The 27,012-nt window shown below is 45.8% G+C and overlaps 1 protein-coding gene across 9 annotated transcripts in view; it reads right to left on the bottom strand.

Moving 5' to 3' along the window:
* The window catches only part of FRY (FRY microtubule binding protein), a 578,021-nt gene that overhangs the window by 66,358 nt on the left and 484,651 nt on the right, over window positions 1–27,012 (bottom strand). For all 9 annotated transcript variants that reach the window (XM_068267046.1, XM_068267044.1, XM_068267045.1 and 6 more), the window contains 6 exons: window positions 14,104–14,711; window positions 13,214–13,311; window positions 12,955–13,125; window positions 10,126–10,266; window positions 8,421–8,600; window positions 2,938–3,099 (listed from right to left, as the gene is read on the bottom strand). In XM_068267046.1, coding sequence (XP_068123147.1) covers window positions 2,938–3,099; window positions 8,421–8,600; window positions 10,126–10,266; window positions 12,955–13,125; window positions 13,214–13,311; window positions 14,104–14,711 — 1,360 coding nt within the window. The remainder of the gene's footprint in view (window positions 1–2,937; window positions 3,100–8,420; window positions 8,601–10,125; window positions 10,267–12,954; window positions 13,126–13,213; window positions 13,312–14,103; window positions 14,712–27,012) is intronic.

The raw sequence follows: 27,012 nt of genomic DNA, 5'->3' as shown, positions 1-27,012 counted from the left end.
TGCGTTGCACTGCACTGGTAACACACAATGCAATTTTTAAACAACCTTACGGTCCTATTTTCCAGGATTTGCAATGCAACGAGAATAGTGTGAAAGTAGCCTAAAGGCCCAGTCACACGCTAGATTAGAGAGAGTGGCTGAAATGTTAGTGAATAAGTGCTTAGAGTTGCACACATCAGAAGAGAGACTACTTCAAGGAAAGCCAACATTTATTAAAGAGGAACTGTAGTGAAAATAACATTGTATATACATATATACATACATATATATATATATATCATATTAAAGGACAACTGTACCGCGAGGGGTGTGGAGGCTGCCATATTTATTTCCTCTATGATCCTCTGCCTCTAATACCTTTAGCCATGGACCCTGAACAAGCATGCCGCAGATCAGGTGTTTCTGACAATATTGTCAGATCTGACAAGATTAGCTGAATGCTCGTTTCTGGTGTGATTCAGGCACTATTGTAGCCAAATAGATCAGCAGGACAGCCAGTCAACTGGTATTGTATAAAAGGAGATAAATATGGTAGCCTCCATATCCCTCTCACTACAGTTGTCCTTTAAGTTATAAATTATATAGTCCGTGTTTGGACCAGGAAACCAGGAAAATTATGGTACAAGTGAGTATCCTGAATAATTTAATGTAATCTACTCTATGTCGTTACAGTTCCTCTTTAATACACATTTCTTGCTGTGTGTGCCACCCAAAAGATTTATTAACATCTGGGATTTCTACAGTCATGTCAAATGCTGGGTAACTTTTCTGGAAAAATTCACTGGTGGGGATCTCAATTAACATAAACAATGCTACCTGATCTGGGGGGCTGGGCGGCCCAGGTAGCCACAATTCCTGCCACTCCTGTGGCCTGTAATTTTCCACTTTCGGGGGTCACGACGCTGGAAGAGCGGCTCTGATGAGCAGCGTGCAGGGAGGCGGGGAGCGGCCAGGGAGAGACAGCTGCCCAATGGCAGCTGGGGAAAGCCTGCAAGAACGCCCCCAGTGGGCACTTGAGTAGGCAATACCTCTCCTCCCTTACCCTCTGGAATAGCGACAATTGCTTGTTGCTAATTTCGGGGGGTGATGGCGCGGCTGTGGAGGGAGGTGGAGGGAGGGGGGGGGGTGTATGGCAGAGAGCGGCACAGGGAGGGGACACAGAGGCATGTCCTGCAGTAGGGAACATGCCTCTGTGTCCCATCTGCCACCCCACCGCACCGCCTCAGGTACACTTGAATACCATTCACCATGCTGCTGCTACTTCTGAGGTCAAACCTCGAGATTTTTGAATAATTTGCTGCCATTACACCCAATACATTGGTTTGCTTCTGATGGTATTTAAAACTCTGCACCATTCACTGGCCATTTTGCTTATGAATAATGGAATTTGAATTTAGAAGGGTGAATCTGGTGTTAGCCGCCTGATCACAACGGAAAAGACTTAAAGGACACCTGAAGAGAGAGGTATATGTTGTATTTATTCCCTTTAGACAATACCAGTTACCCCATTGCGTTGGAAGAGTCTAGTACAAGCACAGTTGTGCCTTTCAGAGGCTTTGCAGCCCTATGCAGCTAGTGTCAGTCAGGTGCAGCTAAGTTTTAGATGCACTGCCATTTCTTTGTACTGTGTTCTGTACAACACCAGGTTCCTGGCATCCTGCTGGTCTTTCATGCAATGGTAGCATATGAATCACACACCAGAAACAAGCACGCCGCTAATCCAGTCAGGCTTCAGTCAGAGACATCTGATCCGCATGCTTGTTCAGGGTCTATGGCTAAACATATTAGAGGCAGATGATCAGCAGGACAGACAGGCAATGGGTATTGTTTAAAAAATATAAATATGGCAGCCTCCATATCCCTCTCACCTCAGGTGCCCTTTAATTAAAGTAGACATCATATAATAGATGCTGGGCAAAAAAAGAATTCACAGATAACAGAAATAATCCTCAACTGCTGAAATTTAGCAGCATGCAAAATGTTCATCTTTATCATAGCTGAGGGCTTTTTTCCCCCTAAGGCTTATGTCTTCACATGAGCGGTCAGACATAGAAACTAATGAGTAATGGCTTAGAGAACAGGCTACTATCAGATGTACAGCTAGCAGGGCCGGTTCTCTCATGAGGCAAGGCGAAACATTTGCATCAGGCGAAAAGATTACAGCAACAGCATTTTTGAACTGTGTTTATAGCATATAGTCAGAGTAGGAAGAGAATGAGACTCACAGACTGATGCTGGGCATACACGGAGTAGATTATGCGCCGGATCGAGCCGCTGGCTCGATTCCGGCGCATCCCCGCGTGCGCCCGGATCGATTCCCGCTCGTCCCCGCTGGTGCTTCTTATCTTCCGCTCGTTTTTGTCCCATTGTCCGCCCGAGGGGATCAAGCGCAGAATCGATCCGGCGGGGTATCGGACACGCCTGAAATTATCAATCGAGCCATCAGCGACTCGATTGATAAGAAGGAATCCATCCGTGTATGCCCAGCATAACATCCATCTAGTGTGCTATTGTGTTGAGCTGCAGCATGTCATGTGAGAACATTAACTGAAGCAGAGTAAAATGTCGGGTGCTGTGCGATCATTCCAAATCGGTGGGGGTAGGGGGCGCATCCTCACAAGTTTGCCTCAAGCGGCAAAACAATTAGAACCGGCCCTGACAGCTAGTGTACCGTAGGGCGGGATTATAGTAGCGCTAGAATGCTTGGCTGACAGGAGAGGTCTCACATTACAGCAGCACTGAACTGGAGGGATATCATAACACAGAGGAGGGAGGAAGAATTCCTGTAATGCTGGTTTAATATCTCCATTACTCGGCTGTTAGGATTCCTTACATAGCAGCTGACTAATTCCTCATACAAGGCTTCACCGCAGTCAGCCACAATGCAACAGGCAGAGCTGATGTCATTTACTGAAGCCTACAATGAATGGGAGTTACCTGAGAGGACTGGGGCCGCTTCCAGCTGACGGGGACTAGAGCATTAGAGATGGATCCAGAGGAAGTGGAGGATGTGCTCCGAGTGACGGCCATCGCCCTAGATTTACCATCTCGCCCGGCAGAACCTTGCAGGTCATCAAACCTTCTCCCGATGATAGGAGTCTATAGGCACAAATACAGGTTCCTTTTAATGGCAAACCACATTATTTTAGAGTTTAATACACATGTTAAAGAATATAAATGAAGGGAAAAAGCAGAGCTGAGAGTGACAGATGTTCAATGGGAGGGCAGATTGTTTCATATATCTGCCAAGTGCACAGCACCGTATTCAAAATAAATCTCCCCCGGAGAATGTCTTAAAGGAAACCCGAGGCGAACAGTTAAATCTTTATTTACCTGGGGCTTCTTCCAGCCCCTAGAAGTCATTTGGGTCCTTCGCTGCAGCTCTGGTCCTCCTCAGGTGTCCCCCCGGCAGAACGCTCCAGGACTAGGGAGTGTGAGCAAATGGACTGCATCTGCACCAACTGACCTTGTCTGAAGGCCTTTCAATGCCGAATTGCTGGGGATCCAGATCGGTGCAGGAGGATGGCGAGGGAGCCCCAGGTATGTATATATATATATATATATATATATATATATATATATATATATATATATATATATATATATATATATATATATATAAAAAATTTAATCCCTCCCCCCATCTCAGGTACTTTAAGCACTTTAAGTGAGCAACTCTGGCTTCCCACAATGCATCACTACTGAATATGCAAATTATCTCTTTATGCCCCTGAAGCCAGGCTTACATCCAGAACCGCTGGTGTATAGCAAGCCTATAGCTTATACATCTTACAGAGCCACATCAAACAAACCCACAGACAGCCTGTTTTGGACTTATTGGTAGGGATGGTCGGAAATGCCAATTTCCGATTCCGCTGAAAATCCGCATTCCGCCATTGCCAATTACTGCTACAGATTCCGCTACCAATTTCCGCATTCCAATGTGGATTTCCGCAGGAAAACCGCTGAAAATTCCCCCGACTTTAACATTGATTTTCTCAAAAACCAGAAGGTCTTTTTGAAAACTTTTTTTCATCTTGTTCACACTTAGAGGGACATCTTGTGTACACTTAGAGGGACATAGCTTCAGAAAAAGCTTAGCTTCCGAGAGAAGCTGTCGCTTTTTCAGTGGGTGAGAGGAATCAGTGATCGGGCACCATAGCCCGATACATTGATTCCGTGGCTACCGAATCCCCGGGAGTGCGCGTGCACGCGCGTGGTCGGCCGCGGGAGCGCGCCTGTCCTCCTTGACGTTTTTATACGTCAAGGAGGACAAAGTGGTTAATAAACTCTGAAAATTTGGTGTTTCTAGGACCTATGGGAGCTTTGAATAAACCAATCAGAGAATGTGGAAATTTCCGCCTAAATCCCCATTATGATTGGTTTATTAATTCTGAGTCTTCTGATTGGCTTAAAATTACCGCATATCGGATAATGCAGATTTTCTGCATTTTACATTACAGTAAAAATCAGCCGACTTTAGCGGTTAATAGCAAAGCCCCCATAAGTCCTAGAAACACCACATTTTCATGGTTTATTAAAGTAAATCTTGTGAACAAGATGCAAAAAAGGTTTTCGAAAAGACCTTACAGTTTTTGAGAAAATCGATGTTAAAGTCGGCGGAAATTTCCGCAATTTCCGGCGGAAATCCGCGATACTCCGCCTACCGCATTTGTAATACCGATTTCCGCATTCCGATGCAGAAATGCAATTTCCGATCGGAATTTCGGAAATTGCATTTCCGCAGAATCCGAATGAGCATCCCTACTTATTGGTCCTCCTCAGGGATTGATATGGCTCTATGGGATAGGGCTTGGACCAGCACATCAGACTACCCAAGGAGCTCAGAGTGACACACATCATTGCATTCCAGCAGTTCTGGAGGTGTGTTTAGCTTACAGGAACAACAAAGGGATAATTAGTAATCATATTCAGCAGTGATGCACTGTGTGACACCTCAAACATCCCTCCAACCTGAATAGTCGCAAATACCTTTTGTTTCAAGAAGGAACATTTTTGTTTTAAATTGCATTTTAGTAAGAGGACTTTTTGATCTCTTTCAGCCCTTTACACACTCCTTATCATCTGTAACCCTGCGGGGTGTGTGTGAGGGGGAGACAAGGAAAAGCACCCCTTTAACCACTTCCTGTCCCTATTACCGGAATATAAAGCCCAGTCTACACGATACGATTCTTTGTGCGATTCGATTACGATTCTACTTACGATCTGATTAAATCTGACACTGTCTGATTGGGATTCGATTCAAATCGAATTGCACAAAGAATCGTGTCGTGTAGATGGGGCTTAAGTCTCTGCACTCTCCTCCCTACAAAATCTTAGATAACACTATTTATCTCTGACTTGATACATCACTACAGAGTTGTAAAGTAATGACATCAAACCCCTCTCCTCCTCCCAGGGAAATCAATAGCAAAGTTAATCAGTAAACAAGTGTAAAATACACATTCTAGGAGCAGACAGTAGCAGATTGTATATATTACTTAATTGTTACATCTAATACATTATCAAAACAAATGAACTGTTTAACCACCCTGGCGTTCTATTAAGATCGCCAGGGCGGCTGCGGGAGGTTTTTTTTTTAATAAAAAAAAAACTATTTCATGCAGCCAACTGAAAGTTGGCTGCATGAAAGCCCACTAGAGGGCGCTCCGGATGCGTTCTTCTGATCGCCTCCGGCGGCCAGAAGTAACACTGAAGGCTTTCGCTTACCTCGTCGCCATGGCGATGAGCGGAGTGACGTCATGGACGTCAGCCGCCTCCGATCCAGCCCTTAGCGCTGGCCGGAACTTTTTGTTCCGGCTACGCTGGGCTCAGGCGGCTGGGGGGACCCTCTTTTGCCGCTGCACGCGGCAGATCGCCGCGCTGCGGCGGCGATCAGGCAGCACGCGCGGCTGGCAAAGTGCCGGCTGCGTGTGCTGCTTTTTATTTGATGAAAATCGGCCCAGCAGGGCCTGAGCGGCAGCCTCCGGCGGTGATGGACGAGCTGAGCTCGTCCATACCGCCCGGCTGGTTAAATAAACAGGAGGGATAGACAAATAAAATGTGTTGGTTTAATGTACAATAGAGCTGTTTACATTAAAGAAAACCTGAAATGAAAATTAAAAGTCAAAATAAACATACACAAGTCATACTTACCTCTTGTATAGTCTACTCATCAATCTTTCTCCTCTCCTGCATCCTGTTTGTCCACTGTGATCAATAAACTTCTCCGTCCTCCATTTTGAAAATGGCCATTACCCCATAACAGCTTTCTGGTCAGCACATTTTAAACTGTAACATCGCCCACTTGAGCCATATTGAAACATGGGCATTACCAGGCACATCAGTTGTCCACTCAGCTATACGACAGAGGTGCCAAGTGTTTGTTTTGCTAGATGCTGTAACTCCTTTTTCTATTGCCTGAGGAAGCGGGCGCTGACCCGTGAAACGCGTTTCTTTGTTTTATCTGGAGTTCGTTAATAGACTAAATGTACAGTCGTGTTGTGTCTGCTTGGAGGAGGTAAGTCCACCACTGCCTCCTCTAATTACCAAATTTTTGGCTTTTAAGCTCCTTTAAAGAGCAACTGTAACGACAAAACGTCCCCTGGGGGGTACTCACCTCGGGTGGGGGAAGCCTCCGGATCCTAATGAGGCTTCCCACGCCGTCCTCCATCCGTCAGGGGTCTCGCTGCAGCCCTCCGTGCAGCGGTGACGTAATATTTACCTTCCTGGCTCCTGCGCAGGCGCTCTGACGGCTGTCGGCTCCGAAGTAGGCGGAAATACCCGATCGCCGTCGGGTCTGCTCTACTGCGCAGGCGCAAGTTTCCGGCGCCTGCGCAGTAGAGCGGACCCGACGGAGATCGGGTATTTCCGTCTATTTCCGTGCCGAAAGCCGCCACAGCGCCCCCGCTGGAGCCAACAAAGGTAAATATTGAAGCGACAGTCGGCTCTGTCGCTGGCTGTTCGGAGGGCTGCAGCAAGACCCCCGTGGGACAGAGGACGGCGTGGGAAGCCTCATTAGGATCCGGAGGCTTCCCCCACCCGAGGTGAGTACCCCCCAGGGGAGGTTTTTGTTGTTACAGAGCCTCTTTAAAACCCCTTTTATCCTTATGGCGCCTCTGTTCTCTCCTATATAACTAAGCTATACCTGACAGCAACTGATATATAACTGGCAGCAACTGATATATTTCAGTTCTGACAAAATGTTGTCAGCACTGGAAGGGTTCATTGTCAGAAGAAAATGGTGAGCTTCTGAGAGGAACTGATGGCAAGGTAACTATTTAATGTTCATTTAAAGTTACTTCATGTGTTTATTTTAAATAATTTTACTCAGTACAGGTTTTTTGTATTGTGTATTTTTTCACTTTTTCCCTTATTATCCTTTTAAAATGCATAGAAAATAAGGTAATTACTAAAAAACAAATAGCCCAAAAAATCCTAATTTGTCCTTAAAAAAAATACATGGATCATTTAGTTGTAATAATTATTGATAAAGTTATTGCCAGAGCTGCGCTGAACTGTGAAAATGACCAGAGGAGGAAACTGGTTAAACAACAGCACTACTTTTCTATATGTGGTTTAGTAAAGGTATTCTTCTAACAGAAACTGGTTTGAACACTGCTGAACAATTTATTTCATAGGATGTGGAGGACGACTGCCACTATAAGGCGCTGCTGCACCTACAGATTACAGTGAATCCAAAGTATATCATATATAAACAATTCAAACCATTCTTCTAGTTCCCTGGATCTCAACAAGTGATACCTGCACCCCAACTGACACTTTAGGAAGCTTTAGGGGGTACTAATATTTAATGGACACTCATTTTAACAGTTTAGAGTTTTCCTAAATTCCATAACATAAAAAGATGTTACTAAATATTTCTAATATTCTTTACAAAAGGAATAACATGCAATGTGTACCATACGCTTACATGCACAAAGAGGTACTTGCTAAATATTGCCATATACAGTATATTGGTGTAATGCTTTGAAAACTTGAGAAACAAGTCTGCTAAACTTTACAGCAATAACACAATCAGCCACCAGGGGGAGTCTAGAATATGGTGCTTCTGGGAGAAGTTACAGATCGCAAAAATCAGGCTTCCTTACCCGTGGAGGTACTTGCTTCTCTGGTCTGGCTGCAGCGGGCCTCAAACGTAGTGTTGGTACATTCGAAACCTTGTTAACTCACCCTTGTTGCCGCCTTTGGGAACTGCCCTCCACGTCGCAGTCCAGCTCTCACATACCGCCTCATGCAGGAGGAAGGCAGCGTGCAGAGGCGGCTACAAGAGTGATTAACACCACCTGCTGCTTTAATGAGAGCCATTAAGGGAATATTCAGGTAGGGTGTGAGAAACACCTGAGTGTGACAATACATTACTTCTCATGTTCTGCAGCTTCCGCTGTAATTTGTACTACCTGAGAGACATCGAAGTGGAAATCCAGCGTTTTCCCGGGAAGCTCCTTGGAAGAACTTGTCCATAGCCGGCTGATTTCCAGCTTGGTCAGATCACCGTGTTGGTAAGCTGGTAATACCAGGCTGGCAGATCGAGAGACAACCAGCTTCAATATATTGAGGGCTTCCTTCCAGTGAATGCTCTGAGGGGAAACATTGACAGCGCAGCATATGAATGCACAGTTGTAGCTCACTCATTACTCAATGTATAGCTGAGATATACCGTTTTTTTCGGACTAGAAGACGCTCCTGACCATAAGACACACCTAGGTTAAGAGGACAAAAACCAGGGGAAAAATATATACCTGTATATACTAAACCTGGTGCATCCATGGTGAAGGGGCATCTTGTGGATTATGCCCCTTTTGAACCTCATGCCCCCTTGTACCTTGTGTGTCTCTCTGTGTCCTCCTCTGTCCCCCTTCTGTCCCCCATGTGTTCGCCTCTGTCCTCCTTGTGTCCTCCTTTATGCCCTTTGTGTCCCCCTGTGTCCTCTGTTTGTCCCCCTGTGTTCTTCTCTGCATGGGCACAATACAGGGAGTCCCCGACATTGCGGCAGTTTGGAGGTTCGTATCGGCAGACATTTACAAGTCAGGAACTCCCTGCATTTGGACTAGAAGACGCAGTGACTTTTCCCCCCACTTTTGGGGGAGAAAAAGTGAGTCTTATAGTCCAAAAAATACAGTAATATCTTGTAGTCCAACCTTCTTTAAAGAATTAAGCTAAAGTACACAAAGAGAAACTTCCCCGAATAGAATGCAACAATACAGTGAAACCTTGGTTTATGAGCATAATGTGTTCTGGAAACATACTTGTACTCCAAAGCACTCTTACATAAAAGCAAATGTCCCCATAAGGATTCATGGAAACCCATAGGATTCATTCCACAATCCAAAAACATTTATAGAAAAATATTTAACACAAAGGACTGTACTGTATAAAGGAAAAAAATGAAAAAAATGTCACTATAACAAACAATCATTGCTATCCTCTCACCCCAACTTTTTTCCCCCTGTTCTCTGTGTAGCTCCGCCCTCCCAGTGCACTGGGTGGGGTTACATACAAATATAAAGCAATATCATTTTTTACGTTCAGCTATGAGATGTTACGTGTGCTCTAAATATTGAGCACTATATAGGCCTCAATTCACTAAGCTTTATCAAACACTTTATCAAACGTTTGATAATTTACTTCCTGAGTAAAATCTTATTTTGAATTCACTAAGATGTTACAGATTTATCAAATGTTTTATCGATAAAACATTCAATAAACCCATAACACCTTAGTGAATTCAAAATTAGATTTTACACATGAGGTAAATTATGAAACGTTTGATAAAGTGTTTGATAAAGCTTAGTGAATTGAGCACTGTGCATTTTGCTTAAACACTGTCTGTGCTCACTTGCTGATTCACTGGAAAGAAAAAAATGACTCCCAATTAATAACTGTATTAAGACCCAGTACTATAGTATACCGTACTTTATGTGCTGTATGGCAATTTCTGATATAGTAAACTCTTTGCCCGGTCCCTTGGAGGTTACTATAACGGAATTCTAATGTAACTTGTTCTACAACAATCCAGTGCTTCTTCTTTAGATGGTACAGAATTACATAATCACAGAGAGCAAAGACAACGTATAAAAGTCATCGCACTCTAATCATTCATACCTGCACAAATTTTTCAATTGTCTTCAGTACTTCTATGTTGAACTGCTTGCCAGGAATGTGGGACATATCCATATGGCTCAGCAGGCTGTAAATTATTTGCAGGAGAGACTGCTGCATGCTGGGAAGCCCTTTTTCTAATAACTGAAACAAAAGTGGAATGAGATTGTTACAAACGCTCTTCAGTCAATTTTATTCAAAAGGAGACTTGAACTTTCAGAAATCTTCGATATTGCTATTATATATTCTAACAACAGAAAAATACCCGACTGTCCTGATTGAAAATGGCTAACAAGATGGTCATTTTCTAGTTTTCTTGCAAAATGTATGCAGCTTGGAATTTAGCCAAGCAAATGGTCAGGACATTCATTTGATTGGCCATTTCCATTTACAATTTCCATAATTGTAATACAAGCTGCAATAATTAACATCTCAGTGGCCATCTTTGCTGCTGACCGGTTGGTTTCAGGGGTGCAGTTAATGGAATCAAAGCATCTGATCTGCACACTGCTTCCGGATGAGAGATTCTGGAAGCATTAGAGGCAGAAGACCAGAGCAACATCCAGACGTTAACATTCATTTTTTTCTACAACAGCACCTTAGTAATTAATTTTCCTCTGACTTCAGGTTTCCTTTAATTGTATTATAAAGTATACACATCCACAAAATGTGTGTTTTTTTAACTATTCTGTGAAAAAAAACTGAAACTGGTTTTATAAATAAAGATTTTATACAGGGAGTGGCTTAACCACTTCACCACTGAGGGGGTTTACCCCCTGACCACCAGAGCAATTTTCACCTTTCAGCGCTCCTTCCATTCATTCGTCTATAACTTTATCATTACTTATCACAATTAAACGATCTATATCTTGTTTTTTCCACCACTAATTAGGCTTTCTTTAGGTGGGACATTATGCCAAGAATTATTTTATTCTAAATGTGTTTTAATGGGAAAATAGGAAAAATCTGGGCAAAAAATTAATTATTTTTCAGTTTTCGGCCATTATAGTTTTTAATTAATGCATGCTACTGTAATTAAAACCCATGAAATGTATTTGCCCTTTTGTCCCGGTTATAAAACCGTTTAAATTATGTCCCTATCACAATGTTTGGCGCCAATATTTTATTTGGAAATAAAGGTGCATTTTTTTCAGTTTTGCGTCCATCCCTAATTACAAGCCCATAGTTTATAAAGTAACAGTGTTGTACCCTCCTGACATAAATATTTAAAAAGTTCAGTCCCTAAGGTAACTATTTATGTATTTAATTACAAAAAAAAAAATTGGGAGTGTGGGAGGTAATGAGTTAATTTTTTGTGTAAAAGTAATTTATTTGTATGTGAAAAATGTGTAGGGTGTAGTTTTACTATTTGGCCACAAGATGGCCACAGTAACTTTTTGTTTTAATGCGACCTCCAAGCGTCCTTCCGGAAGCTTGGAGGAAGTACTTGGAGGCTGGGTAAGTGTGTATCTTTTCACAATGATCGCGCTGCTCATCGGAGAGCAGAGGATCATTGCGGGGCTTAGATCAATGAACGGGAATGGATTTTCCCGTTCATTGATCTCCGGGCGGTCGGGCGGCGGCGTGTTTACTAGCGGCGGGCAGCGTGTTTACGAGCGGGAGCGCGGGCAGCAGCGGGAACGCGGAAAGTACGCATTTCTCCGTCCCTGGGGGTTAAAGGATGGAAAAAGGGACGAAGAAATTCGTACGGGGGGGGGGGGGGGGGGAGTGGTTAATTCTCAGATGCAAACTGATACTTAAACTGGACCTGAAGCCTTGCACAGGACAGAAGGAAAACAGAAATGCACCCTGTATGTATTTAGAGAGTTTAGCCTAATTTCCCCCTCACCTGAGACTAATCCCAAGTGTAATTTGATCTCTAAGGTGTCAGCTCAGGAATCATGGCAGCCTTGGTAGAGAAGCTCATTTGTAAACAGTATGTTAACCCTATGTCTGCTTTCATGTAAGCAGGAAGTAGACACACTTGCAGGCTAGAGCTGCTTGGGATCAAATATACTGTCATTTAGAGGCAAAGTAACTACTGTTATAGAGAAAAGCAGAAAAGACTATACACACTTCAGATTTATTGCATGATTTTTATCAGCTGTAAAAAAAAGAAATGTTATTATGCTGTTGCTTATCTTTTAGAGCAGAGAGGAAATTCTGAGTTCAAGTTCGCTTTAACAAAATATACAATACATTCAAGATTGCATGGCTGAGGAGTGACTTACAGAACTATTATAAAAGGCCATTTCTCAGTCTTTAAAAAGGAAAAAGTAATTGCAGTGACCATACATTAGCAGACAGTAATAACTATTTGGCAATACATCTGCAACACACCAGCGATTGATATTAGACCATACATGTCAAACTCTGGCCCGCGGGCCAAATCTGGCCCTCAGAGCCAATAAATTCGGCCCACAAGTGGTTTTCCCACTTTGCATTATGTTTGGCCCACTCCAGACCATCAGGGAAGCTATATTGAAGGTGAAGTCCTAGACCACCAGGGAAGCCATATGGAGGAGGAAGGGGAAAGCACTAAACACCAGGGTGGGGCCTCTAGACACCAGGGAACTGTATAGGGGAGGGTGGGGCCTCTAGACACCAGGAAACTGTATAGGGGAGGGTGGGGCCTCTAGACACCAGGAAACTGTATAGGGGAGGGTGGGGCCTCTAGACACCAGGAAACTGTATAGGGGAGGGGTGGGGGCCATTAGACACCTGAGAACTTTATAATGGAGGAAGGTGGCCTGTAGACATTGAGGTTGGCCCGCAATGAGGTCCCAGTGTACAGTTTCAGCCCAGTTTGACACTCCTGCATTAGACAATTACCTCAGCCAGATAGGTCACCATGTTGAGAGTGATGTCAGTGAAGGCTTCATGCAGGTACCTGCAGACCACGTTGACCCAGGTGGCGCAGTCCCTGGTGTAGCTGTGAGTCTTGTACAAGGTCATGACATGAGCCAGGTTGGACAACTTTTGGTTCTTCTCCTCTAAGCAAACCTAGCGGAACAGAGAGGTGTATTGGGTTATAGCTCCCGTGTATTAAATGGTGAATAAGGAGAATGATATGGAGATTTATATATCACACCTGAGCAATCCTCTCGGCAGCTTCTTTGCAGAATTGGTTTGGATTGTCAAAATGCTGGATCATGTGAGGCATCAGACACAGAATGTTCAGGGGAAACCCTGCAAGAAACAAACATTCAGGTCATCGGGCTGAGAACATGTACGAACCTTTTTTGGGTCTGGGGAAAGCAAATGAGAGGTCAGTAAATTCTGAGATGGTGTAAAAATGTATGCAAACATATACAAGCTGCAGCTGCTGCACATAATCCTTGCAGTATTTATTTTTATTACCTGTCTAGCTGGGATTGCAAAACTGACTTCCTGTGTGAATGTCAATTATAAATTGATTAGCCTACATCAGTCTGTGAACTGTCCAAACTCCTCCCTGTATCCAAATTTGTCAGGGAAAAAACTGTGAACACAAAGCTGATCATCTGACCCACCTCATCTCTGCTGCTGCTGAAAGATAAACTCTTTGTGGCCAGCAATGCAACATTAGAGCTCTGCCGGGTCTCCCCAGTGTGCTTATTACAAAAGTTAAATAAAATGGCAGTGCAAAATGTTTTCTTATTGAGGGTAGATGAGAGGTACACATGGCTTTTATAAATGCACGTGGGGGGTGCGAGAAAGGTTAAATGCCTTAGACACTAAGCAGGGAACTGTAGAGCTGAGGCGCTGCAGTTGAAGGAGGTGGGCTGGGTCAGGTGGTATGCCACATGCTTGGGAGGGAACTCCCACTCTACTGGCAGTAAAGAGCTACTGGATGCTGCCAGGCAGGAACTATCCACATATTATTGTAACAATTACAGTTGTGCAATGCAAACAACAAATTCAGGAAACTAAGGGCTATAAAAATTCTCTACCACTACAGCCCGTATAGGATATTTGACAGTTTTCAATAAATCTGTTTACCTATGATTTGTGTTGAGTCCACCATGGACACCCGAGACACTGGGGTCAGCATACTGAAGAGCTGGAGAGTCAAATCCGTAGTTGTGAGTGAGGTGAAGCCTTTGAGCAGAAGCTGCTGGAGCCCTGAAAAGTCTGTCCATTTTAGCTGCCCCTGAAGCTTCTCCAGCTTCTCCCGGTTCTCGGATTTATCCAGGGGCAAATGAGACAGAAGTTTATTCAGCAGCCTTAGTGCCATGAAATACTCAAACTCAAAGTCTGACTCCATCAGTGCCACAGCGACCCAAAATATGGTGGCCAGCAGGTTGGTGGGGTTATTGATGTGAGAAGGATCAGTGATGTTGTCTTTTAGGGAAGAGGAACTTCTGGTTTTCGGGGAGAAGCCCTGCTGTGTGCAGGCCTGAATCCTGTCCAGCGTGGCGCTACGCGGCGGATCAGAGGATTTGTCTGATACACCAAACTTTTTAGGAACCGAGAAGCTCCTCTGGTGCCGACTGCGTTCAGCCGTAGCTGTATTTCCACCAACGACCCCAGGGTTAACATTCAGTTGCCCTGTGCTCTTCCGGTTGGCTGTCAACTTGGTATTCGAGGTCAGGTCAGGAGAAGATGACCTGCAATATAAAACAGTATGTTCAATAAGATTGTGGATTGTGCAAGATAGACCTAGATAATGCCCGGGTGTGGAACATGCATTACAAGTGAACATTAAAGCGTTAAACATAAATTTCACTTTTGCTAAAGTAAAATGCTGTCCATCAGTGTTGCTGTAAGATCTTCTTGCTGCTCGTGGCAACGGAACGCCGAGACCCATGCTGAGGCGCAAGCCTCTGGGTCTTGGAGGGGCTCTGATTTCAGTGGAGCGCACGGCGCTCAGTTCCCATTGGCTAAGCTGTAAACAGTGCATGGCGTGTCAGCCGACTTGCTGAGAAGCCACAAGGTGATTGGGCACTTTGGATTCCCTTTTGTTTGATTGGTTAGGTAAGGTGAGCGCCCTCTGTCATCGCCTGTGATGGCCTCTGCTGGGCATGTTGCTGAGACTGCGCTCACAGCTGCTAATCTTGTGCCAATTTTGCCTGTATCTTGACCAAGCTTATTTCCAGATTGATCTCCTGTTGCCGACTTCTGCCTGTTCCTGACCATGCTCTCTGATTGTATTACCCGCTGCTGACTCTGCTTGTTCCTGGATATCCCCGATTGCTGCCTGGATCGACCCCTGCTTGTTTAAAGGTTTCTCCCATGAATTCTGCCTGGACTGACGTTGGCTTAGATTGACCACATTATCTGCAAAGTGTTTGAACTGCCTACAACCTATCCTTCCCTGCCTGTCACCACCTGGCTATCATCTGGATTGCCTCCACACCCAGGCGACTATATATCTGAGTACACTGTACTAATATTACTCATACTTCTTTGTTTGGTGAATACTATCTGTCAGTCTGTATGCTACTTCTGCCTGCAGGGTATTGTAGAAGTATATTAGGTAGGAGTTTTGTGCAGGTGTTACGGGCTGGGCTATAGGTCAGTCATATGGGCATAGTCATTGACCAGGCAATCGTGACAGTTGCACAAGCCACATTGCCATTGGATTAAAATTGTCATTTTGTTTTCATTTGCAGCCAGCTGTAAGTTTCTAAAAATGCCAGTGAGTTCAATTTTTGGGTGTACAAAACACTCACATTCACCAACTTCCTGTATGAGTAACTGCACAGAACCGGAACAGTAATTACTTTGTTCATATAAAGTTTAAGCTTTTTTAATCTCAGTTACTGTACATGTACCTTGGCATGTAAAGATAAGGTCTTGAGACTTATAATACTCTTATAATGCCTTGCTTCAGTGGAGTGCACACCACTTCAGTGATCCCCTAAATTGGCCCTAGACTTCAATGGACATATGACTATGGTAGGGATTAGATTGTGAGCCCTTCTGATGGCCATCATCCAATTTTACCAAATCTATGTAGTATAAAGGTAAATTGAGTGAAGATATTGAATGAATAATTTAGGCAGTTCCCTTACATTGCATATAAATGGTAAGATTGGATGAAAAAGATTGAAACATTAGTGTCCACCAGACCGCAGACTGAGCAACAGAACTAGAGGAGGAGGTTTATGAAGAGGTCATCACTCTGCTTTCTCCACCTATCAGCATTCTATGTTCAGATGACAGCAATGTAGCCAACTGATGTTACAGGTTGTCACCACAGTACGGAATCTAGATTTCCTTGCAACCTTCATCGTCCAGTTAGGGCATACATGTCAAACTCTGGCCTACGGGCCACAGATCCAACTAATTTTGGCCCTCAAATAGTTTCCCCACTTTGGATTATGTTTGGCCCTCTCTAGAACACCAGTGAAACTATATTGGGGGTGAAGCCCTAAATCACCAGGGAAGCCATATGGGGGAGGGAGGGGGAAAGCACTAGACACCAGGGAACTGTATAGAGGAGGGAGGAGGGCCACTAGACACCAGGAAACTGTATATAGGGGGGCACTAGACACCAGAGAACTGTATGGGGGGGGGGGGACTAGACACCAGAGAACTGTATGGGGGGGGGGCACTAGACACCAGAGAACTGTATGGGGGGGGGGGGGGCACTAGACACCAGAGAACTGTATAGGGGAGGGGAGCCATTAAACACGAGGAAGCTTTATAAGGGAGGGAGGTGGCCACTAGACATTGAGGTGGGCCTGCGCATTGATCCTAGTGTTCAATTTCGGCCCACTTTTTATTTGAGTTTGACACCCCTGAGTTGGGTATGGAACATTCACAAATTCTCATTTTTACATGCCTAGCAAAAAAACCTATAGATTTGAGCAGCGGCAGCAGTGCATAGAAACTGCACAGAATACTGAACTGGCTACTATGCATTAGTTAGCATAACATTTCCAGTGTATCTGGTGTGTGAGGTAATGTCATACAATACCAGACAACTGTGTTGTGCTATGTTCAGTCAAGTGTAAATCAAAATACGCGCTATGCCAAGTATTTCTCAGCGGTCCAACAGGAAAGGAAAACACTGGCAGCTGTAGCACAACTTCCCACTCTCCCTGAAATAAGCCAACAGACTACAAGGACAGGTATAAGAGAACCTGTGAGCTGAACGAGCTGAACACTGGCAATGATTTAAAGGGAACCTAAACTGAAACAAGAGAAAATAAAAGTTTCATTTACCTGGGGCTTCTACCAGCCCCCTGCAGCCGCCCTGTACCTGCGTCATAACAGATCGAGTCTCTAGTCCACCGCTGCCACTAAGTTTCAGTCTTCCCGACTCAGCCCTGTGGATGGCCACCAGGCCTGCGCGGTCCTAGCCGCACGTGTCCTCAATCACGCTCCTGGGAGCGCAGCCAGGTCAGTGCAGGCGCAGTGGCCATCGACTGGCCAGTCAGCAGGAATGAAACTAAATGACGGGGGGGAGACCGGAGACTCGATCTGTTATGGCGCGGGCAGAGGGTGGCTGCAGGGGGCTGGTAGAATCACCAGGTAAGTGAAACTTTTTTTTTCCGGTTTAGGTCTCCCTTAAGGCAAAGGGAAAGAGAGGAGTCTGGACTGAGATTAAAGAGGAGCTGTGAGCAGGACAATAAAATTGCTTATGCTTGTTTACATTATTCATTTATAGATTAGTCAGTGCTGCAGAAGATGTCAGTGCTATATAAACAAATAATAACATGACAGGACATTAGACTATGACCATGGTGGGATTAGAATGTGATTTTCTCTGATAACAGGAAGTTACATAGCTATGTATTCTGTAAAGTGCTGCCGAAGATGACAGCGATATATAAATGAATAATATGGTAAGACATAAGACAACGACTATGGCAGGATTAGATTGTGAGCTAGTTTATTCTAGTGTCTCCCCTCCCCCGTGGAGTTCGTGGCCCGTTGTCGCTGTGATTGGCTCCCCCAGCTGAGGCAGTGAATGTAGAGAATTGCATGAGTGATATCTAACATAATCTGCCGTTCAGCATTGTCCGACCTCTTATCCGCTCAGCCCTCCTCCTAGCGTTTGGCATCTCTTACTGCATCATGTGATTACACAAGTGCAGAAAGAGGTGCCACTGCCAGCACTAGGGGAAGAGCTGAGAGGTGACAGGAGGTTGGACAACACTGGACTCTGTCCTGCAGGTGATAAGATATCACGGCTTTCACATGCACAAATACTCTGCATTCATTGCCTCAGCTGAGGTAGCCAAGCACAGCGGACACAGACGGCTGCACAGGGCTCCGGGTGTCACCCCCACCACCCCTGCCGCTTCCCCCTAGGTACGCCACTAATAGTGAACTTGTTTTAGCCTTTAGTGGCCATTTTGCGGTTTTAATTATTGCATACAATGCTTTTGCCTCGATTTGTTACATGTATTCTTTTACATGACAAGATAGCGATCTCCTTCTGGTGCATTACAGCAATATACAGTACAACAGTCTCATTTTAATTCCTGTCACTACACAATCTATGTTGTACTTATAGGTCTCTCAGCACTAATGGATGCACATTAGTGAGCATTAGACCATGAATTTTATTTGCTAGCAAAGTCTAGCAAGAGAGTTTGAGGCATTATTTTTACAAAGATTTGCATAGGGAGATGAATGCTCGCAGATAGGCTAATCATATTTTATTACCGTTTTTGCTGCTCACAACTCTGTTGTTATGAATGATTATACAGTCGGCATATTAACACATTTCAACTTATGAGGTTAAGGCAGTGGTCCTCAAACTGCACCTTTAAATATCAGCGGCCCTCATATAGAATAGCAGTGCTGGCAGCACCCATCCACATACTGTAGAAGCCAGCGAGCAGTCATTTGCTAGCTTCCAATCCAGTTCTGCATCAGGTTTTCACGATTTCTGGTGGATCTAGCAATTCTAACATTTCTGTGGGCGCCAAGGTGTTGGAACAGAATCTGGGGAGGTTATGCGAGAGAGAGGTGGGAGTCTTCTGGACAGTCACTGCCTTGGAGAGGTACAAGGGAGAGCAATTGGTGGCCAGGGGATTTAGGAGATATCAAGAACCGTCTGAGTATAGACAAGATCCCAAGTTTGTGGAGACCTGGAAACAAGAATTCCTGGAGCATTCAGCTCGCTTGCAAGACATAGTACTTAACAGAAGCAAAGTGGAACTAGACCTTCTAACAGCTGCCATTTCTGAAAGTAAAACTGAATATAAAAAACTCGTTAGTGAAGAACACTTTAAGAAAACTATAGAAAGAATCGACAAGAAATTAGCATCTGTTCAAGATAACATAAAAGCTCGTAAACTACACAAATTCCTCCGGGATAGAGAGGATTACAAGTTTGGTAGGATCTTTTCCTGGGTACAAATCCCTGGCCCTAAGCCGAGAGGAACACCACATACCCCTAAAAAACCGAAGGGATACTGGACTACCGATTCCGAATCCAGTGGTGAAGATTCTCCTAAACCACACCCGAAACGAAATCCTAAGAAACCAGCCCCCAACCCCGCCGATATCCCTTTAGGCGGCGCATCCGGCGGGGAAGAGGGCGAAGGAAGAAGCAGAAAAGTCACCTGGGAGGACAAACCGAGAGGGAAGGGAAAGAAGAGGAAAGCAATTTAACAGCTAATATGCCATCCAATATAAAAACAAATCTAGTGAATTTAACCACTGTGGAACTACCAGAAGGGGTAGAAAGCCTCCTTAACAAAGGACTGAACTTCTCCTTGACTCAACAATTCGATTATGCACGATTCAAGGTAGATTTATACAAAGGAGTCAGAAAACTCAACATCCAACACCATTTTGGAAAAATGAAAATTGAGGAAACCTCATCCTTGATAGGCCCCCAGAAAACTGAGCAGACATTTGTTGGTCCCTTGGGGTTCACCCCGTCGGGATCATGGAATGATAAAGAACTCGGGGAAATCTCAGCCTTGAATGAACTTTTAGTCGATTCAGCCCTGGTTGAAGTACCATTGTCTGATATCAATAACTTCAAGCCATGCAGATCAATAACGCCTTTTCCCACACTAGCAGGCTCATGTATAGATCTTTTTGAGAAACAAATTGATAGTGAGATTAAAGCATTAGTATATCCCACTGCAACACAGAATTTAACCCCGGTTGAAAGCAGAGCCCTTCGCTGGTTGAAGAACCGTCCTGACCTTACTATACGTAAGGCAGATAAAGGAGGATCGGTTGTCCTCCTCTCTACTGAGAGCTATAAAGCAGAGGCCTTAAGACAACTTTCCGATGCCTCGACTTACAGACCCCTCAGAGGAGACCCCACGGCGAAGTATCAGTCCGCCCTGAGGTCACTCCTCCGTAGAGGGGTAGAGGGTGGTTTTCTTACTTCTGCTTTGGCTAATAACCTCTTGCCTTCCTTTCCAGTGAAACCAGTGTGGTATTGTCTACCCAAGATCCACAAATCCGTGACCGATCCCCCGGGACGACCCATTGTGTCGGGATTGGGATCGGTCACGGAGAGACTCTCCAGATATCTGGACCACATCCTCCGACCACTCTTGTCACATCTCCCCTCACATTTGGGCGACTCCATTGATGTCCTTGACGGCATTGGGTCCTCATCGTGGTGGGCAGGGGAGCTGCTGGTCACCATTGATGTTACCAGCCTGTACAGCAGGATCCCACATACTGAGGGTATCTGTGCTGTTAAGATGTATCTGGACAGAGACAAAAAGGATGTCTTGTATAATGCATTTGTGTGTGAGTGCCTGGAGTTTGTTCTCACACACAATGCTTTCCTGTTTGGTGAGTCATGGTACCAGCAGATCTCAGGTACCGCGATGGGGACCCCTGTCGCATGTACTTATGCCAACTTGTTTTTGGGTGCTTGGGAGGAGATCTATATCCACTCTGCCAATAATCCCTTTAAATCTGGTTTGAGGATGTGGTCCAGGTATGTGGACGATGTCCTGACCTTTTGGTCAGGAGATGTACCTCTTCTCAAACAATTCCTGGAATATCTTAATCAAAATGATGTAAATATGCACTTCACTATGGAGTGGTCAGAAGAAAGCATTTGCTTCCTTGATCTAGAACTGACCATTACATCTGAAGGTGTCATAACAAGAGGCTACCGAAAACCAACTGCCTCCAACACTATACTACATTCCAGTAGTTACCATCCACAGCACGTTACAGAGTCCCTCCCCTTTGGCCAGTTCTTGCGTTTACGCAGGAACAATACCAATTTAGAGGATTTTTTGAACCAGGCTGAAGTCTTAAAACAAAGACTCCTGGCCAGAGGCTACAACGAGGTAGCCCTGAATGGGGCCATCAGGAAAGCCACCATGAGAGACAGAACAGAACTTATTAAACGAAGGACACAAAGTAGATCCACTAACAATTCAGGAGTTTTTTCCTTTGATTTCTCCCCCATGGCCAAACAGATCAAGTGGGCATTCAGTAAAAACTGGTCACTCCTACTCGAGGACCCAGTCTTGAAGAATAATCTACCCCCCCAACCATTGATCGCTTTTAAAAGAGCACCTACTATCGGTGACGCTTTGGTCCATAGCGATTTTCGCCAAAGTCCACAGCGCACCTGGCTTGATGATTTTACATCATCGGGAAACCACCGCTGTGGCTTTTGCAAAGCCTGCCACTTAATGAAAACAGGCAGATCTTATCAGTTAGGCCCTGTTTTTTGTAAAGTTCCATTTTTTGCCACTTGCAGGACCAAAAATGTGGTCTATGCACTTTGGTGCCCATGCCAACGTTTTTACATCGGCAAAACGACCAGGATGGTCAAAGAACGAATCTTGGAACATGTGCGTCTGCTACCAAAGGGCAAAGGTTGCCCAAGAATAGTCGAACACATGTCCCTTGTCCATGAAAATAATCCAAACCTCTTGTCGTTTGCATGTATTGATGTCTGTAACACCCCCCGAAGAGGTGGTGACAGAAAGAAATTACTGCTTAGGCAGGAAGCACATTGGATTTTGCGGACCAACGCTATGGGTGCACTTGGTCTGAACGATTATGTGGACCTTGCATGCTTCCTGGAACCCTAGGCTTTGGGATCTGAATGTTTTCTTTCTCCTCTACCCGTATTTATACCTTCCCTTGGGTCCACCTTCTGTTGCCCATACTTTTGCATCATGGCAGTTTTTTGACCTTTTTAACATTTTGTCACTAATTTTAGTATATTTTAATAAAGTTATTACTAGTGTGAGATAAAAAAATTTTTGTGAGATAAATGCTTGTGTTTTATGGTCAATGCCATGATGCAATCGTCTCTCCCCCTTTTTGCCTTCTCTTTGGCATGCCTGTTTGGAGGCCTGTACATCCCACCTCCCTCTCGGGTCATCTCTTTTGTGTACCAACACATTCTCACTTTCACCTATTTTCTTCCTTTTTTTTTCCATCACTTCTTCCTCCACATCTTTATTTCCTCACTTTCACCTTGGTACACCTCAGCCCACTTTCTTCCCCCCCCCTCTGGTCCTTTGATCCAGGTGTACTTCCTGCCCCTTTGCTGCATAATTCATTTAGGCTAATAAGCCCTACAGTGCAAGAATTCCTTGCACTTTATGGTCAGCAGTATATGTGGCTGTTTGATCTTTTTTAGGTCACAGCCACCAATTGTATTACCTGCACCTTGTTACATGGCCTGGTTTGGTCGCAGCTCGCCGCGCCTGCTCTGCCCCTCTGTTTACATGGGAGGCGGCGCGGCCCGCCGTGATCAACAGCGTTTCGTTACTAGGCAACCGCAGCCTTTAGGTATGGACATGGGGGTTGGCTGTTTGTCGATTGGCTGCTGCTCGCGGCGTCATTACGACGTGCGCGCGCAGCGCGTCTTCAGTAGCCGGCCGCCTCCTCCTCCCCCCCTTTCCTATTGTAGCAGGGTTTCTGGACCAATCACTTGGAGGGGGGCGGGGGGCCCCTTCAGCGTGACGGAAGTGCGTCCCGATACGGACGCATATCTAGTTCCGCTGCTGTCCCACACACTTAGTGCACACCTCAGAAGAAGCTTGGCAGCCGCCTTGCGAAACGGTCGTAAGGACCGTGCACCTCCTGGCGCCCACACCAGCTACCTCCCATGCACCCAGGTACAGCTAAGACGTCATTCACAGCACACGTGTTTTGTTGCATTGAGTGTTCCACTTGCAATGTATCTACCATGTTGTTTTCTACACAATACGTCTTTTTGTATGCTGCACATTAAACTATAGTGCCAGACATCTTTTGCTCCTCCCATTTTTTGCAAACCTATTGCTTTCTGTCTTGAGCACATAGTTGTACTGGTTGCATCACGTTTTATGCCAGTCATCCACAGCTATTCCCGAGTGCCAGCCAGCTCTCCCATCTACGCTGCATCAGGTGACACTGCTGTCCAATTGGATGGCAGGTTGTCACCTGGGTATGCTTCACTGTCTGGTGCGCAAAGACATTGTTCGAGCCACCGCATTACTGAACGGCTGCTGCTGGGAGTTCTCTTCCGGGCATGATTGGGGATCAATTTCTAGATTCAATGTCATGTTTTTCAACATCATTTTATGTAAGTTCCGGCCCCCCAGTAGTCTGAGGTATGTTGACCCGGCCCTTGACTGAAAACGTTTGGGGACCCCTGGGTTAAGGTCTGAAGATCAGTGATGTGAATCATCCAATCACGGTGCAGCATTAAATAGAATAAAACAAGGGGTTCTCTGCATGACTGCATGTGAGCTTGCACACAGAGGCGTATCTGGGTAATATGGCGCCTATGGCAAACACTGAATTTGCGCCCCCCCGAATATTAAAATTGCCCCATAACATAAATTGAGTAGCCATGGCCCCCTAGATATTAGAATTAAGTAGCCATGTGCCTCAAAATTAAATATAAATAAATAGTCCACATTTTTCCAGATAAATGAATAGATAAATGAATAAATAAAGTAGTCACATGCTTCTGGATAAAAAAAAACCAAATAGTTACACACCTGCAGTTAAATTAATTAAGTAACCAGGTGCCTATTAAATAGCCAGGTGTATCAACATAAAATAATTAAGTAGCCAAGTAGGGAGCATCTAGGTGCTGGATAGGGTGGGAGGATGAAGTTGCTGGGTGGGGTGGGTGGGAGCATCTGCTGAGAGAGGTGGGTAGCAGCATCTAGGTGCTGGGTGGGAGGGAGGGGAGGATCTAGGTGCTGGGTGGGGTGGGAGGATCTAGGTGCTGGGTGGGGTGGGGTGGGAGGGAGGATCTAGGTGTGGGGTGGGAGGGAGGATCTAGGTGCTGGGTGGGGTGGGAGGGAGGGAGGATCTGGGTGAGGTTGGTGGGAGGGAGGATCTAGATACTGGATGGGGTTGGAGTGATGGGAGGAAGAGAGCATCTAGGTAGTGGGTGGGAACATCTGGGAGCTGGCTGGGGTGGGAGAGAGTATCTGGATGCTGGCTGGGAACATCTGGGAGCTGGCTGGGGTGGGAGAGAGTATCTGGATGCTGGCTGGGAACATCTGGGTGCTGGCTGGGGTGGGAGAGAGTATCTGGATGCTGGCTGGGAACATCTGGGTGCTGGCTGGGGTGGGAGAGAGTATCTGGATGCTGGCTGGGAACATCTGGGTGCTGGCTGGGTGCTGGCTGGGGTGAGCACATCTGGGTGCTGGCTGGGGTGAGCACATCTGGGTGCTGGCTGGGGTGAGCACATCTGGGTGCTGGCTGGAGTGGGTACAGATGGGTGCTGGCTGGAGTGGGTACAGATGGGTGCTGGCTGGAGTGGGTACAGATGGGTGCTGGCTGGGGTGGACATAACTGGATGCTGGCTGGGGTGGGTATATCTGGGTGTTGGCTGGGGTGGGCACAACTGGGTGCTGGCTGGAGTGGGTACAGATGGGTGCTGGCTGGGGTGGACATAACTGGATGCTGGCTGGGGTGGGTACATCTGGGTGCTGGCTGGGGTGGGTACAGATGGGTGTTGGCTGGGGTGGGCACAACTGGGTGCTGGCTGGGGTGGGCACAACTGGGTGCAGGCTGGGGGGAGCACAACAGGGCGGTGGCTGGGGTGGGTACATCTATGTGGTGACTGCAGGACTGCAGTGGGTACATCTTGGTGCTGACTGGGGTGTGTGAAATATCTGGGTGCTGGCTGTGGCTGGGGTGGGCACATCTGTGTTCTGGCTGGGGTGGGCATCTGGGGTACAGTAAAAGATAACAAGCAAAGCAAATTAATATTACACAGTAAATAAAGGAGAATATATATACTAACAGATGCATGTTTAGATTCTCTACCGAGGACACCAGTACTTGCTGTAGTTCTGAATAGAATTCTGCTGTATCCTGGCATGGATGTGACTTCCAGCAAGCACCCTTACAGAAACCGCTCCAGCCACTGCAGTCCTTAGAGGCACACACTACCCGGTCGTGCACCTGAACTTCGCATGCAGGAAGTGATCATCACTTCCGCCTTTGAAGTGCTCCGCGTCCACGGGTGGCAATGCTTCTCTCTCCGGGATCCACTCATCTGAGGTGTGAGCGGAGACTGAGGCAGCGGGGACCAGAGGCAGCAGTGACGGGCAGCAGTGACGGAGTCCCCGCAGCGTTTCAAAGTCACCGGATCGCCGCCGCTCGCTGTCTTGTATCCCCCGGTCTCCCTCCTGAGTGGCTGCATGGAGGTGGGAGGGGAGACTAGAGGAGGAAACGTGGCCATGCATGTAGCTGGCAGCTTCAGATGCCGGGCAGTTAGGTGACACACGGGGGGCGCTGCGCAGGAAGCTGCCTGCCTGTCACACTGAGTGACACACACAATCCCTCAGCCTCCTCTCCTTGTGCGGGCGCCGGCATAGACAATAGCGCTGGTGGACAGCCAGCTACTACTACACAGAGAGGGATGATTAATTGCTTACTGGGGATGCGCCCCCCCCCAGCAGAGTGACAAAGGGCGCCTATAGCAGGTGCCCTATGTGCACCCCTATAGATACGCCTCTGCTTGCACATCCCTTATGTAACAGCTCTTTACTGGAGTAATCATCAGACAGTCCTGTCTGTGAAGACTGTTGGATAAAGGGGACTCTTCTTATGCTTACAATTAGCTCATCACCAATGAGCAGAACACACCACAAAACATTCCTATGCATTTCCTGTGTGTAAAAACCTTTATCTTCACTGCAGAGATTAGAAGAAGCTTGCTTATCTCTGGTCATCGGCAAATGTAATCTTTGCTGGCTGAAGCTCTCTGAGGCATGAGTCTTCACTCTGCCCCCCTCTTTTTCTACTTAAGTGACTCAGATGTGGCCAGTGCGATCAGGGCCGGGCCAAAGCAGACGCGAGAGAGGCTCCAGCCTCAGGGCGCAGTGTAGAAAGGGGGGGCGCACAACTCACTCACCTATCATTACCCTATTGTGTTTGAAGCAGAGAGAAATAAGAAAAGGAGATACATGGCAGTGACTGCAAGCCAAATAACTAGAGATTAAGATGTTGGGGGCCCTGGGGCATCTCTTAGAGTAATAGCAAACAGTGTGTGTTGGGGTGGGAGGGATGGGGGGCGCACTTTGGTGTCTCAGCCTTGGGTGCTGGGGGACCTTCTCCCGTCTCTTGAGTGCGATGTGTGTTCAGCAGAGGGCAGAGTGAAAACACATTTCTCAAAGAGCCTCAGCTGGAAATGATTTCATTTTCCTATGACCAGAGCTAAGCAAGGGTCCCCTGCTCTCTGCAGTGAAAATAAATGTATTTTTACACCCAGGGAATGAATGTGTGTGATGGCTTTCAAATGTTCTATGTAATTAAGAGTAGTTACTGAAATTTTAGTTTTGTAAATATAATCCCACTTTAATGTTAACCCTACCCTCCTTGAAGCCCAGGTCTGTGTTACTCTTTAGGACTGGCGAACTTGGGTATAGAAGCCCCACGGAAAATGCCGGTGCTTTGTAAAAAAATAATTTAATTCTCCCTCTTTTCCCAGGCCACAATAACGCTTCAACTTTGTTGCCAAAAAACATGCAATTTTTCGCATGTGTT

This window comes from Hyperolius riggenbachi, chromosome 2 (assembly GCF_040937935.1).
Source record: "Hyperolius riggenbachi isolate aHypRig1 chromosome 2, aHypRig1.pri, whole genome shotgun sequence".
Taxonomy (NCBI): domain Eukaryota; kingdom Metazoa; phylum Chordata; class Amphibia; order Anura; family Hyperoliidae; genus Hyperolius; species Hyperolius riggenbachi.
This window is presented reverse-complemented; position numbering and strand designations above follow the sequence as displayed.